Source organism: Cariama cristata, unplaced genomic scaffold, assembly GCF_000690535.1.
Source record: "Cariama cristata isolate BGI_N322 unplaced genomic scaffold, ASM69053v1 Scaffold10396, whole genome shotgun sequence".
NCBI lineage: Eukaryota > Metazoa > Chordata > Aves > Cariamiformes > Cariamidae > Cariama > Cariama cristata.
Window position 1 is genome coordinate 1 of NW_009622649.1, and position 12,076 is coordinate 12,076.

Here is a 12,076-nt window from a genome sequence, read left to right on the forward strand (position 1 = left end):
GAGAGGCTGAGGGAGCTGGGCTGGTTCAGTCTGGGAAAGAGAGGGCTTCGGGGGTCCTAACAGCAGCCTACTCATCCCTATGGGGAGTGTATCAAGAGAGCAGAGCCAGGCTCTTCATAGCATTGCATGATGGGATGAAATGAGACAGCAGGCTTGTCTTGAGAGAGAGAAGTTCACACTGGATATAAGGAAAAGCTTCTTCATGTAAGAATATCAGGTGGTGGGGCAAGTTTCCCAGAGAGTCTGTGGAGTCTCCATCCTTGGGGACTCTCAAAACCCAGCGAATAAAGCCCTCAGCAGTGTCATCTGAGCTCAGAGCTGACCCTGCTTTGAACAGGAGGTTGGACAAATGACCTTCACAGATCTTCCAATCCAAATTATTCTATGATTACATGGTTTTTTACCTCTGTGTGTGTGTGTCTATGTGTGTGTGTATATATATATGTATGTATTCTGAGTAATGAATAATTAGTTACAGTTGTTTTGCAAAGTATATTCTTGGATTCTAAAAAAAACCCCCAAACCTATCTGTGTTGCTCAGTCCCTCTAGTTGAAGGGCCAGAAATACATTCATCATGTTTCAATTGATATTTTCAATTATAGTTGGTATTTCTGAGCCATTTACATATGAGACCTAGCCTGTTGGTAAGTGGCATTTAGATAATGAAGTGTTGCATCCCTTTTCTAGACAGCATAATTCTGTTCTAATATATTAATAGCTGGTTTTAGCCTGTACTCTGGCTCTGTTTCCTCACTGTCCCTTTCTAACACCTTTTGAATCTGCTGGATAATTTTAATCAAATTTGAAGGACAGATAGATGTCTCAGAAATAAGTAAGTCACTGGGTAGAGTGGCCAAATTAGTCCCTCTATTGAGGGAAAGGCAGGCACAGCTCAGCAATTACGTGACTTCTGAAGCCATCGTTCTTGGGGGGCTTTATACAAGTAACAACATCCTGTTTTACTCTATGGTCATAAGGACCTCAACAGGACAGCTGGGTTATTGGGGTGAGGAGAGGTCTCTGGAGCCAGGGAAGAAGAAAGGGAACCGCAGAGGACTTGGACCTGCAGGAAACCAAGCTTCCATTGTCCTGCAGCTCGCTTTCTGAGGAAAGGCTTGTCAGCGGTTTTCAAAGTGCTTTGGAGGATACCGTCATCCATTTCATGTGATCCATGGTCAACACTGTCTGATTTCACTGATGTCACAAGATAGTAGAGCTATTTTCTAGTTCAGGGGTCATGCCTTGGTGTCCTCCTTTGAGTATCTGAAGGCTGGTGATTTGGAGACTGAACTCTCATATAAGGAGGACCTATCTGAAAATAAAATAGGTCCATAGGAAGAGTCACTATGGAAAAATAACTACAGCTTCTGTCTCGAAGAAACTGAGTAACCCTCAAACCTCTGAACATCTTAGGTGGTAAGATAACTGTAACAAGACCTGATCCTGAAGCCTTTTCTCCGTGTTCAGGGGCTTGGCTTGGCTGTGCATGGCCAGCTGGGGTCAGCCTGTGCCCAGCTGAATACCTCATTTCCCCACTAAAGGTTCAGGACACAGTTCTGCTCACTTCTCCAGAAATAACAGCTTTCATCACTTCCCTTACCCATTTTATCATGTGTTCATGATAAGAGCAGGAGCACACATGCTGTTTCTGGCACAGAGGAGGATATAATCAGTTGGGGGGGCAGCTTCTTTTGGGGACAGCGCTGCCTTAAAAAGCTTGTGAAACTGCAGCCTCGGGCATTCTTGAGCTTTCTGTTTCACCATCTGAAGGGATGCCATCTACACAATTTTTTTAAAGCTTCTGAAAAGCTTAGTGTGTATTATGAGGAATGTGTTCGGTATCTTAGATATTTATCTAATTATACTAATGAAGTGGATTTATTTATTGTTTTCTGAGGAAATGCTTAGTATTTTTGGATTCATGCTCTTCAAAGAGAGGAGATGAATTTCCTGTTAAGATTTTGAATATGATTTTTTCAAATGTCTTCAGAGAAAAAAGTAAACTTGAAGAGTTTTGGCTAATTAGCTATAGTGTAACTGCTTTAATTACTTTTATCCCTGAAGCCACATGACTGTGCAGATGACTAGCAGATGACTTATTTAAAAAAAAAAAAAAGAGACGTGTTCACACTGCAAGGTTAATGAGCCTAATTAAATATAGTTTTCCTTAGCCAGATACTAAATCATAAAGCTTGAGGGAGTGGGGGAGGGGGAGAATCCAAAGGCAGTCAGTTCTATTTCAAATAATGACTTTATTCTGATTTTTAATGCAGAAAAAAAAAGAAGTTGGAATTGTGAGTGATTTTTCTGAACAGAGACACTTACATTTAAAAATTTGGTGAAACCTCACATGGCAAACTTTGAAAGTCTATTTAGAGACAATTATGCTGAGACATATTTGTTTTCACTTGCCCACTGCTTTAATTAATGGAGAAGTGGGCTTGAATAAAAGGTCTGTGTTAGACAGAAGTCTCCATCTGCTGCTGCATATTACCAGAACCTTTGTCCTTCCTTGCCGTGTGTGTGGTTTTTTTTATTACACCATTTTATTTCCTTTAGTAACCTGCATAATGTCTCACAGTAAGTTGCACAGACAGGATGGCATTCTGATTTTTTAAAAATTATTTTAGTTTTTCTTTATATTTTCTGCCTGTGCTGTGCACAGTGGTTCGGTATCCCACATTTGAAAAAATACTTGGAGATCCAAATTCTGTGGTCTTTCAAGAAAACTTGCGTCTCAGGCACAAAAATTAGATACTACACCTTACTGAGTTGCTATGTGTCAGCTACCTTCATGACTAGTCGTGAGTTATTGAAAACAGAACATAAAATGTGTTACACAGTGAAAAGAGATTAAGCCAATGAATTTCATCATATTTGCAAAGAACATTCAATCAGCTATTGCTGATGAGCTGATATACGGTAACTTTCACAGGTGACTTTGAGCAAAGCAAAAGTAGTTGCTTATTTCACTTCCACCATTCTTCCCCATCTTTTCTCCCATTGATTATGAATTTACTTTTTTCTTTTTTTTTTCTTTTTCCAAATGGTATTATCATCAGTTATTTCCTTTAAGCTAATCTAGTGTGCAGTGCTCTATTTCCTGAAAAGATTACTCAGACCTTCTGAGAAGCTATGCTCAGAAGTCTGGTAGGGGCAGATACAACAGCTGTATATATGTTTCTACCAAAATCCAGCACAAGATAAATCAGACTGAATCTTCACCGAATAATAGGTAATGAAGAGTTAACCGACTGATGGGGGAAATTTCTGTTTTCACTTAAATTTTCATCTGAAACCTGAATTTTCCATATCTAACAGTCTAGACATTGTCTTCATATACTTCCAGACTCTTCTATAGAAGGCTCTAGTTTTTATAAATTAATTATTTAGTTGGATTTCTTGGTTGTCTTTCATAATGTAGGAAGAATAGATCAGAGTAGAGTAACTGAAAGGACCCTTATTGGAGAACGAGCAGCCTGAGTTACTCGTCTAAACTGCTTTGGTTTTATCACATTTTCTGAAGGGGCTGAAAGGTCACCATGCACCCAGTAGGGTTCAAAAGTTATCTTGGTAAATTGGATTATGATTAAATGATTCAACCTGAGCACTTGGCACATAGTAGGAGAATCACAACACACAGTTTGTGTTTGCTTCATTTATTTTTTTTTATTTGTATTTTCCTCCCCCATGGACTTTGTCAAATATTGCTTATAGTGGCCCCATGGGAAGTGATCCTCTGCTGATCACATAGGAGTCTTGACCTTAAAGCAACTGCAGAGGATGTAGAGGTTTCACTAGCTTATATTTCAACTATGTGTGTGTATGGTTTGCATTTATTGATATTTACAAAGAAGGAAAGTTCTAGCCATAGGTTTTGTAGCAATAGCTTTTCTCACCTGCTTTCCACATGTTGATTGAGCTTTTTGGTTTTGGGGCAGAATGGATAAGCCTGTGGCTTTGAAAGTGGAGAGAAGTAGTGAGGGTTGGTTGTTTGACTGATTTGCAACTTTGCAAGCTCATCCTTTTCTTTGTCACCATACAGTGAGACTAATGCTAAATTCCTAAAGAAATCCTTAAATTCCTTAAGATTCCTTTGAAATTCCTTCTTTGATTTACTTTTTCTGCTTTTGGCCAACATTTTGACCTTGTAGGTACTGCTCATTTAATTACTTGTATGTGGTAATAGGAAAGCGGTAGCAAGGTGGCTTACTGTACTCAGAACAAGATTTTGTTTAGCTGTGTTTCATGTCTTTGTCCTGCGTTTCCACTCAGTCATCTTTACCCTAAATTGGTTTCTCCAGAGCTTTTTGTAAGTCTGATTAGGAAAACAAGCTTATGTTTACACATACTTTAGCTAGTATATTAGTTCTGCACTTTTTTGATCTATTAAAACTATCAAATAGGAAGAAAAGAGTTTGAGGATAAGATTTCTGTACAAAATCAGTGATTTTGGCTATCAGCTTTTTTTTACATTTTAAACTTTTTTTAATCAATGTGCTTGAGGGAAATGCAAGTTTAATACAGTAGTGGAGAAGACTTGTAGAGATGAGATGCTTTTAATAAATGAAGTCACCCAGAATTATTATCTCAGTATCTAAGCCCATGTCCACATACTGACCTTAACTGATGATGATATTTGATGATTGATGGTGGTGATTTGCTGATGATTGGTGGTTAATGATTGTTGATGTTGTTTTCAGACTATTTTCATGGATTGCTTGTATGATTAGTACTTAGAGGAATTACTTATGTTTTGGGATATGAGAAATTTTAAAGATATTCTGATTTCTTTTTCCTGTGTACTTATGTGAGCAGTTTGTGTTTATTAACATTCAAAATTACACTTTTGGTTTATCATACTAAGCAGAAATTTCAAGATTCAAGAGCCTGAACCCTCAGTTCTCCTTTGTCAGTCAGTTACCCTTTGTTAAGCAGTGTCCAATTTTTGGTGCTTCTGTTTTTAAGCAGTTTCATTATTTTAGTAAACTTTGAGCATCTGCTTCTGTTTGGGTCTGGTGGATACTGAAACTCATTGGAATTGTGAGCCAGGCTGTCTGCAGTGGGCATCTGAAGGAATTCACAGGTTGAAAATGTTGCCCTGAGCCCTCCTGGGTGCTTGGCAAGGTGAGCACTCCTCAGGCAGGCAGGCATGAATCTCAGCAGCTTCCAGGCAGGTATATTGCCCAGCAATTCTGTGCTTTTGGAAACTTGCAGTTAGTCAAGCCCTAGTAACAAATTCAGTAAAATTAGCTTTAGACAATAACAACCCAAATGCTTTGTTATGCAAGGGTCTGTCCAGAGGTTTTGGTGACTGTGTGGGGTACGGTTCCTGTAAACAAAGATTCGTGCACACAAAAAATGCTGTTGTATCCTGGGTGCCAGCAGACAAGCACAGGACTGAATAAATGTTACCGTATTCTGGAATCAAGAAGTAGATCAGCAAGCAATGGCAGAATGCTGTTTTGTGTGGTTTTTTGGTTTTTTTTTCCTATGCTACATGTATAATAAACTTCATATTCCGGGGCTGGCAACATAGCGTCTCTCATCAGCAGTTATTTGATTCAGTTGTAATGGCAAACAAGACATGCTGTGTGAAACATCCAGTTCACAGATCATACCCTATCACAAGTTAATGCTATGATGATATTTTGGACTGGTTGTAAGTGCGCAAGCCATTAAAAGGACATGAAAGCACAATGTGCTCTTCAGAGATTCCAAGCCAAGCTACAACTTTCTTCTGAAGTCCCACACCATATATTAAAACACAGAAATAGATGAGATTTTCTTTTTCCATCGCAGAACTTGGCTGGATCTCAGAAGTGCATGTGAATCGACCTGCAGTTGTGAGGCATGCAGAACAAATTAAAAGAAGGAGAACTGTGAAAGGTAATTGGCAAGTAAGTGCTCTTTTTATGCATTCTGTTCCTGTATTTTTAAAGCAGTCACTCTTCCTCTCCAGGCTGCAATATTGAATTTTTTTCAAGATACATGTAAACTTAAAAGATGTGCTTGTCCATGTCTTATTTTAATAATTTGTTTTTGATGATGATGGGATGGAATAAGGTGACGCATTTATCCAAACAAGTTAAAAACCTTATAACTCATGAGTGGCAAAACCGCAAATGAATTTAAGTCATCTTTATTCATGAGTGGATTAAATTGTATATTACTATCCCACCACATTTATTCTCTTTCCCAGACAGACTTCTCTGCATGCTGCCTTCTTATTTTTTAATTTTAAAGCTGTAAGATATGATCATGGTCCTTGTCAAGTTTGACCTACCTGGATGATTTTTCTTTACTTAAACATCCCCAACATGTGTGATTTCTTTGCTTAACTAGTTCTTACCTAAAACTCAAAAATCTTGACTGCCTATGGCACCTGGGGGGAGAAGGGGAAAAAAAAAAAAAAGAAGAAAACAGAAAAAAGACAGAACCCACTAATATTAAGGGGACTGACTTCTCAACTCCTCCGATAAGGTAAATGATCAGTTATTGTCCATCTTAGTATAAAATAGGTTCATGTAAGCCATCGCTAAAGCCAGTGGTGCAAATGAAATTTTCTTCAAGACTGACTTGTGTTCATTGAACACGCATGTTTAGAGTGTCTAAGCAGTTACCCTCAACCTCTGCTGTTACTGCCCTCCTGGCAGAATTAACAGATACTGGCCTGGTGTGCATTTTGGTTTCTCCAGTTTGTATGTGAGAATCATAATGCAAAACCATCAGGTCAGCAGCATAAGCTAATGTGTTCTGCAGAGCAGAGCAGGGCGAGGTATGGCTACATGCTGACTTCTGCCACCTCAGTGGCAGGATGGGAAGTGTTTGGGGTAATTTGATGTAGCTCTAAGATCCTACTGGAAGGTGATGGAAAAAAACTTCCAGCCTGTTACATGAACCTGAAAGTTTGTGCTTTGAATATTATGATTAAATAAAAAACGAACATGAACTGAGGAAAGTTAGACACCAGCTCAGCATTTCTCAAGAGTATCTTATGCATAAAAAGTCACTTGATACCAAGGTTAGCAGTCCAGTGGCTCTGGATTGGGAAATAGTGTCAGTGAGAAAATCCAGAGGGTATTCCATAACCTTGACTATCTTCAGAAACTGCAGGTACAGTAATGTAAAAGTTAAGTCTTCTGATTTGACCAAAGTTACTATATAAGGAACTAAGACATAGAGAGCCATGTGCTTTGATTACAAAGAACCGCTAGGAAGAAAGGGATTTAGTGTTACTCCCTCAACATGGCTGTAGGACAGATGTTTAATTTTTACTAACACTTCTCCACTCTCCTGTGTAGTAACACTGGTACTGAGCTACTTGAGTAAGGTTTTACTTTGAAGAATGCCAGAAGCACTTCTCCTGGATTTGAACACTGTCATTGCAGGATAGCCATGTGCTGTTTATTTCACAAAGATGATTTTGAACCTTTACATATTTGAATGTAAGTAGCATCACAGATTCAAATGTTGAAGCCCATTTCCCAAACATTTGACAAACCCTTTTAAAAAAATGAAGTTCATACCAGTTCTTAGAACTCCCTGACTACATCTGTCTTGACGGCTTTATGATTCATGTCATAAGAGATGAGACAAAAATTTCCTTGGATGAAGGACAGAAAAATCCAAGTAAAAGAAACTTTAAAAAAAAAATAAAAGTGAAAAACTCTTTCGAAGTATTATAGAGTGAAAGTAGAAATCAGTTAGAAACAATCAGTAAAGCTTAGATTAACAGAGACCAGTAACGGTTCATTACTCTGTTCAGTCACCCCAAGGCAGCTTTCAGTGTGGCTTTTACTGCAAGTTCAGAAAGGAGACTCCCATCAGCAAAGTGTGAAACATTTGTAGGCTGACCAGCCACTTAAGATTTGCAGAGTAATACCTCTATGCAGAAAAAGCAAGTTTTGGTGCCTATACTGACAAATTGTGTCACAGAGCAGAGCAGTCAGAGGGACTTTATGGACTCAAATGGACTTTGCCATTGCAAACTCTCCCCTTGTTGAACAAGTGCCCACTGAGATGTCAGCTTTTAGTGAAGCCATCAGTGTAGATGAGAATTTGCTGAAGACCTTCAAAAAATATTTCAAAATAATGTCTTAAGCGCAATTTTTGTTCAGAAAAAAAGCTCAAAAAATTTTAATTGTGCTTCTGTTCCATTCTCCAATTAGTAAGTCTTCTAAAATTCTGTAACATTTTAATCTAAAGAGAGCTTTAGCCTTGCCACTTAGCTCTTGCTTTTGTTTTTTTGCACCAAATAATTCCAGATGTTTTTTATTCTCTATTCACACAAAAGAAAGTGGAAACATCTGGAGTCTAGACCCTAAGTTTTAAGAAGTCTGGGTTCTTAGCCCCACTGCCTCCATGTTTCATTCTTGCAGCATGCAAACGTGCAAGTGTGCAAATTGCTGACTCATCTGGTTACTGGCAATTGCAAACCTGTGCTCCTCTTGAAGCATGTGAATAATTTCTCATGCATACAAGCCTTAAAGATACATACATACTGTATAGAATGGAGCATATTTCAACAGTGAGGTTCCTCACATAGGTGATGTTTTTATCTTTGTCTTACAGAATTAAATTTGAAACAAGATGCTTTTTGCCCAGGTAAAAATGTTTGTCTGAGTCTTAGAGAGTCCCACTTGGTAGTTAACTTTTGCACCAAAAATTGGAATTTGATTCTCTGATTCTGAGAGAGCAGACTTTTGATTCCAGATCCTTTCTGTACCATTAGGTACTGCTCAAGACATGAACAAATATTTGCCAACCCTGTCTGTCATAAATCATTCTTTGCATATCCTCCATGTTATATCCCGTGCGTTTCCTCATTCTTAGGATGAGAACCAGGCTTCTGATTCCTGCATCTTCTAAGTCAGTTTGGTTTTGGAAACATAAACTGAAATACTGTATTCCTTGCTTCACTCCCGTTGTAGGCTGCTTGGCTGCTGAAAGCTGTCACCTGCATAGACCTTACCACTCTTTCAGGTGATGATACTCCTTCAAATGTTCATAGACTGTGTTTTAAAGCAAAGCATCCCATCAGAGAGGATCTGCTGAAAGCCTTGGACATGCATGATAAAGGTATGATAGTTTTTGTTGTGTGTATTTTGTAGAGAAAATGTCTACATTTCCTCATTATTTTTTCAGTTTTCAGAAAGGCCTTTCAGAAGGCCTCTTCTTCCTGTAATGGAAGGAGCTATGGTAGGCAGCACTGCAGAACTAGTAGCCCTGAGAGAACAAACTAGGTCCTATATGGTTTATTTCAAAGCAACCGTCATAAGTTCTAGCTGCAAAATATCTATTCCTTTGAGTTAATATAAGAATACAAGGAGAAAAAAAATCCATTCTTGGTTTGGCAACCAAAGTGAAGCATGGACTCAGGGCAACACTGAAAGTTACAATACCTAATGAGCAAATTTGATGTGGAAGCCACAAGTGTGTAACCTCAGTGTATGTCTTTTAATAACAGTGCACTAAGGTGAAACTAATCGAATATTCTGTTAATCTGCTGATGTCCTTAGTAAATTGGAGAAGGAGGGAGTGTTCATGTGACTCCTTTTGATTTCATGCTTAGCTGCGGTTTCTGTGTGTAACTCCCAAGCCTGCCACTTTACCTGTCAGAAAAGATGAATTCCAGTCCTAAGCATGTTATTTTTCCTTCAGAAAACATTATCTGTTATCTGCTTGTTTCAGTAGTTAAGATGGGAGACATCTTTGCAGTCCAGACTACTTTAGGGAATCAGTTCTGTAGTGAGTGTGTGTGATTGTGTGTGTATCACGTATACACACACGCACAGAGTTCCCAGCTAAGTCAACAGAGTTGAAGGGGTGGAAGACAACTCTTCAGAACTAGTGCTAAAACTTTCAGTGACATTACTCAAGCAGGCTCCATCTGAAGTCCCAATGTTACACCAAAGACTGAACATGGTAAAACTTCAGAGCAAATTGAGACTGTCAATATAACTAACAATAAAACCTCTTTATAGTTGAGCAGTGTTTCTGGATTTTTCCAGCTGTAATCACTGATGTGTCAGTGAATACCATTTGACTTTTGTCCTTTCGTGTTGACCTTAGATGATATGACAAAAAGAAAATCCCAGTGACATTTGGGGCATGCTTTTACTATTGAAATATTTCAGTTTTACACAGGCATTGGTCTACTGATTGAAGTCATATGATGTAGAACCAAAGGGGAATCAGGCCTTTGGTTTTAAGCCATACACATAAAATATCAAAGATAGTCTTTTTTTAAAACTTGGATTTATGGGCTCTTCAGACAGTTGAAGTATTAAATATGAGGTCACTTACCTGAGACTTTGAGAGAATAGCATTTTAACTAGAAATGCAGTAGGACTGCATTAACATAAATACTGCTCAGTTGCTGCTGGGCTCAGTCTGACTCAACAAGTGAGGACAGAGCTTGGCAGTGTGGTTTCTCTTGCAGTAATTTGCTGGCTAAGCATGTCTTAACTGTACGTGTTGGCATTAAACAGTGAATCTGTCGATAAAAATCTCGGTGTTTTAACTCCTGCTAATGCAAACTTGCTCCCAGGGTCTGGTGAAGGAACATGAAGAAGGTAGCAATATGGAGAATTACCTGAACCATTTGAGCATTATAACAGACATCCCTAGTGTAGATGCTTAAGATCTTTGTGTGAATGCAGAAGTGGGAGATGAGAACTATGCACATGTGCTCCTAATATGGATTGCATTTGAGAAGGTGGAAATCCATATATGAAAAAGTGAACTGTGGCTTTTGCAGGTATTACTGTTGGAGCGGTTTGTGTATATCCTGCAAGAGTCATCGATGCTGTTAATGCCATAAAGGCTGCTGGTTGTAACATACCAGTAGCTTCAGGTAAGGTTTATTCAAAAACACCCAATTAAATATTTTGAAGCTATGAAATATGCAGAAAAATCCAGAAGTTTGGACTTGTTTTTGTTCAGAGAGTAAAGTGAAAAGGTAGCAGATGGAAGCAAGGGAATGGAGGGGAGAATTTGCTTCTGATATAACCTTTTGTGTTCTTTCAACTTCAAGCTTATCAGGAATGCTGTTTTGCTGGAAGCTCTTCAAAGAGGTCCTTAAGATATATCAGTGTTTTCCTCATGCGAATGGAAGAAATTGACATATTGTGCTGGATAAAGTATCAGTAGACACTAAGTAGATAATAATAATAATGATGATGATGATAATAATACTGCAATATGAGAGTTAGGAGTTCTAATACAAGTGTTTTTTTCCCTGTCAGTTGTTTGGCTTTTAAGTGTAACGCTACAAGCTGAATTCAATGAAGCTGTGTGCAGAGGCAAGGGTTATTCCCTGCTGAGCCATCCACGGGTTCAGGACTTGTACTTACAACTCTAATAGCTCTTCTCCAGTCCCCACACATGAGAGAAAAGTCCTGAATCTACAATAAGCAGGAAGTAGAATGAAAGAATTATGCAAGTTGGAAGGGAGCTCTGGATGTCGTCTGGTCCAGCCTCCTGCTCAAAGCAGGGGCTAACTTTGAAGTTAGATCAGGTGTTTAATGCTAAGATCCATGTTTTCTGGTGGGCTCTTTTCTTATTGTCTCATTGTTGTGTAGGGGAGAAAATACATACTAAATGCATTTATATGCCAGAGAGAAAGAGGATCTCTGACAAAGCCATTATTTTTTCCATTTCCAAAGTTACCTTTGGATTTTGCACTTAAACATCATAAAAATAATCTTAAGTAGACTTCGTTGAAAGCAATTTTTGCTATATTGTGATTTAGCTATTAAATGTATTACTGGGATTTAACTTCGAATAGTACTTACCAGAATTGAAGAGAATTAAGAATTTATGTATTGCTTCATATATGAGTTTAGTCCTTGTTTGCTCAATTCTGTTGGAAGCAATAGATATTGTGCTTTCTTCGGTAGACCGCTTTGGAAAAATTTAAGGCATGTGAAAGAGACGTTTTCACAAGATGCACTTACTATCTTGCTAGACATTGATTCTTGAGGGAAGAGCTGATGCTTCTTGTGGATGAAGAGGGTGTAGGATGAGGTGCCTTTGGATTTCTTGGACCGAGGCCAACTGTATGAGATTCAA

The 12,076-nt window shown here is 38.5% G+C and overlaps 1 protein-coding gene across 1 annotated transcript; it reads left to right on the forward strand.

The window, feature by feature from the left end:
• Positions 1 to 5,689: 5,689 nt before the first annotated feature.
• LOC104163403 (putative deoxyribose-phosphate aldolase) lies at positions 5,690 to 10,859 on the forward strand (the record flags this gene model as incomplete). Its single annotated transcript, XM_009702406.1, is given in 4 exon segments — positions 5,690 to 5,795; positions 5,798 to 5,901; positions 8,935 to 9,082; positions 10,764 to 10,859. Coding segments are annotated over 4 exon segments (454 nt in total), but the record flags the coding sequence as incomplete, so codon positions are not given.
• Positions 10,860 to 12,076: the final 1,217 nt, after the last annotated feature.